General features: G+C 50.6%; 1 protein-coding gene across 1 annotated transcript in view; it reads right to left on the reverse strand.

Moving 5' to 3' along the window:
* The window catches only part of dok7b (docking protein 7b), a 4,242-nt gene extending 972 nt beyond the window's left edge, over positions 1-3,270 (reverse strand). The window contains exons 1-4 of the mRNA XM_060047419.1: positions 3,037-3,270; positions 2,869-2,914; positions 1,835-1,929; positions 581-731 (exon numbers count right to left, since the gene is read on the reverse strand). Coding sequence (XP_059903402.1) covers positions 581-731; positions 1,835-1,929; positions 2,869-2,914; positions 3,037-3,090 — 346 coding nt within the window. The 5' untranslated portion in view covers positions 3,091-3,270. The remainder of the gene's footprint in view (positions 1-580; positions 732-1,834; positions 1,930-2,868; positions 2,915-3,036) is intronic.
* Between the last annotated feature and the right edge of the window lie 302 nt (positions 3,271-3,572).

Here is a 3,572-nt window from a genome sequence, read left to right on the forward strand (position 1 = left end):
TGTCATTTTGCCGTTACAGAATAGGATTAAAACATTGAAAGCCCTGCCAAGATGTCATCCTTCATTGTGGTGCAAAGAACAAGCAGTTGCATACAGGCACGCACGCACGCACGCACACACACACACACACACACACACACACACATGCACACACACACACGCACGCGCGCGCGCACACACACACACGCACACACACACACACACACACACAGACACACAGACATGCGCACACACACACACACACACACACACACGCATGCACACACAGACACGCACGCACACACACACACACACACACACACACACATACACACACACACACACACATGCACACACACACACGCACGCGCGCGCGCACACACACACACACACGCACACACGCACACACACACACACACACACACAGACACACAGACATGCGCACACACACACACACACACACACACACACGCACGCACACACACACATACACACACACACACAGCATGCGCTTCTCCCCCTCACACCCCTCCACCCCTGACCCCCCCGGACCCCCCGGGGCCCCCAGCCCCACCAGCCCCCCGGCCCCCAGGGCCCTCACCTTCTCCCAGGCTGTAGCGGATGCGGGCCTCCCAGGCGCTGGCGGCCTCGCGGCTGCTGAAGCCCAGCGCCACGCTGTAGGTCAGGCACAGGATGGAGAGGGAGTAGGAGACGCCGTCGTACCCCGGCCCCGGCTCCAAGCCGCAGATCGCCTGGTGGAGCGCGCGCGCGGGGGGGGGGGGGGGGGGGTCCGTTACTCACACATTAGTCTGTTCCAGCGCACTGCGGTGACTGCGACTGGAAGCGTATCGCAGTGACTAAACCTTCAATTGACTGCATTTACGCAGCGCTTCTCAAACCAGCGGCCACTCAAGTTACTTTACAATACCGCCTGACATTCACCCGTTCATACACACCGTGTGAAGCAGTAAGCTGGTCAGGAGCAGTCAGGGTGAGGGCGTCTCGCTCAGGGACACCTCAACGCTCCGCTAGGAGGAGCCGGGGATCGAACTAGCGACCTTCTGGTTACCAGCTGACCTGCTCTACCATTAGCTTAACTTTTGATAGCATTAGCATTGGTTTGGTGGTCTGACTCTTTCTAGAATTCGCGTGAATGGGGAACAGAGTCAGCATTTTATAACGGGGATATCGCTGCACTGACAGTAACCATTCAAGCTTAATGAGGTTATGATTATAATGAGGCTTTAATTAAACTCATTGTGGCTTCTGCCTAACGAGATAGTCCCCAGGAGTTATCGACTGTCATGATAAAGGATAGACAGCATATCTTGCTCAAGGGGGAAAGTGGGAGAGTTTAATATGCAAATATATCAAAATACCCCCCCAAGAAGCGAACCAAATCCAGCAGAGCAGTCTTCAGCATTATCTACACTACTTTTCGAAAGTTTGGGGTCACCCAGAAAATGTCTCGTTTTCCATGAAAACTCATACTTTTATTCAACTGTTTTCATCTGTGCTAGCATAATTGCACAAGGGTTTTCTAATCATCAATTAGCTTTTTAACAGGATGAGCTAAACAATGTACCAGTCGAACACAGGAGTGATGGAGGCTGGAAATGGGCCTCTGTACACCTGGACACAAAAGTCTGCCTTTTACAGCTAGAATAGGCATTTATGACATTAACAATGTCTAGACTGTGTTTCTGATTCATTTGATGTTATCTTCATTGAAAAAAACTGTGCTTATCTGAAAAAAAAAATAGGGTTATTCTAAGTGACCCCAAACTTCTGAACGGTAGTGTGTATATATATAGTATATATATATATATATACATATAAAGTAGTATGCATTCACCTCTATCTTCACGTTGAGCCTCTCTTTGTGGTATTGGCTCTTCTCCTTATCCTTGGATTTCCTCTTGTCTTTGTACACCAGCAGAGACAGACAGTCTAACGGGAATAAGAGACAGACAGACAGTCTGAGGGAATCAGAGAGACAGACAGTCTGAGGGGGATCAGAGAGACAGACAGTCTGATGGGAAGCAGAGAGACAGACAGTCTGAGGGGATCAGAGAGACAGACAGTCTGAGGGGATCAGAGAGACAGACAGTCTGGACCGGAATAAGAGAGAGACAGACAGTCTGAGGGGAATCGGAGAGACAGACAGTCTGAGGGGAATCGGAGAGACAGACAGTCTGAGGGGAATCGGAGAGACAGACAGTCTGAGGGGAATCGGAGAGACAGACAGTCTGATGGGAAGCAGACAGATAGGTGAGCTGAACTGCAGTGAGTCCTTGTTATTCCTATTAATGCTGCTGTCGGTGCTTGTGTGCGCCATAGAAAGTGTGCACGGTCATAGGTCCTCTATGTGTTTGTCCCTAGCACAGCTGTCGTAACAGACCCATGGATAATGAGCTGAACTATTTGCGCAGGCAGCTGACCGTCAACCTTTACATTATACAGGCGCTAAAGCGGTTCCTGATCTGGAACTCCCAGGCAGAGCAACACATCCATACGCATCCCCTCACCTTCTATCTCTTTCTCTTTGTGTTAACTCAACTTTATAAATTATCGCTAATGGATGTCGCTAGACGGGCACAGAATATTAAACGCACACTTATTCCAACTATGTGTGGGAATGGCGCAATGTAATCACGTGTTAACACGGCTATTGGAGACGTGCGCTATGCGCTTCGTGGCGCACGGCCAAGTGTCCAAGTGACAAGTTGTGCGATACTAGAAAATCACGGGGGAAAGTGTGGATCATTTGGATGAGTATGCGTCTTTTAAGCTGAACCAAACTTCTGCTTAAGTGTTTGTAATGAATAGACATAAAGATAAAGTATATAGATCTAGTCAACTAGAATATAACTTTGCTCCATTCCCTACCTGCGACTGGAGACGGTTTCCGAAGGACGACCCACCGAGTCTTCCACTGTGGAGCAAAGTTGAACCCAAAAAACAGACACAACCCCGCGATTAACCTCAGACACCATCGAGTGAACGAGACCGACGCTTTCAGAAACAACGAAGATCGACTTAATGAAACAGAATCACCTTTTTTCCATCTCTGAACTTGACTTGTCCCTCCGCGACAACCGTATCCGTCATCTTCTGTCATGGTTCCGAGCAGCTGGGCCAGCTATGTGTGTGTGTGTGTGTGTGTGTGTGTGTGTGTGTGTGTGTGTGTGTGTGTGTGTGTGTGTGTGTGTGTGTGTGTGTGTGTGTGTGTGTGTGTGTGTGTGTGTGTGTGTGAGAGAGGTTGAACGTGTGTGTGTGCGTGTGTGGTTGAACGTGTGTGTGCGTGCGTGCGTGTGTGTGTGTTTGAACGTGCATATCTGTGTGCGCGCACATGTGAGTGTGCGCGCTCGTTAGCGCGTGCACCAGTGTGTGAGGATGTGTGTATGACGAATCTCTCCGTGGGGCCGTTCTCCTATTCCTATTTCAAAATAGCTCCGCCCGCCCTCGGGCCCCCCGCGGGGCCGCCTCAGACACGAGCGGCTCTCCGTGAGAGACGCCACATTGGTGCGTAAAGCGGCCACCGGCTCGGCCACCCCTCGGACGCGCGGCTCTAGCGGGTCAGTGCAGTTGCT

Source organism: Gadus macrocephalus, chromosome 3, assembly GCF_031168955.1.
Source record: "Gadus macrocephalus chromosome 3, ASM3116895v1".
Lineage (NCBI taxonomy): Eukaryota > Metazoa > Chordata > Actinopteri > Gadiformes > Gadidae > Gadus > Gadus macrocephalus.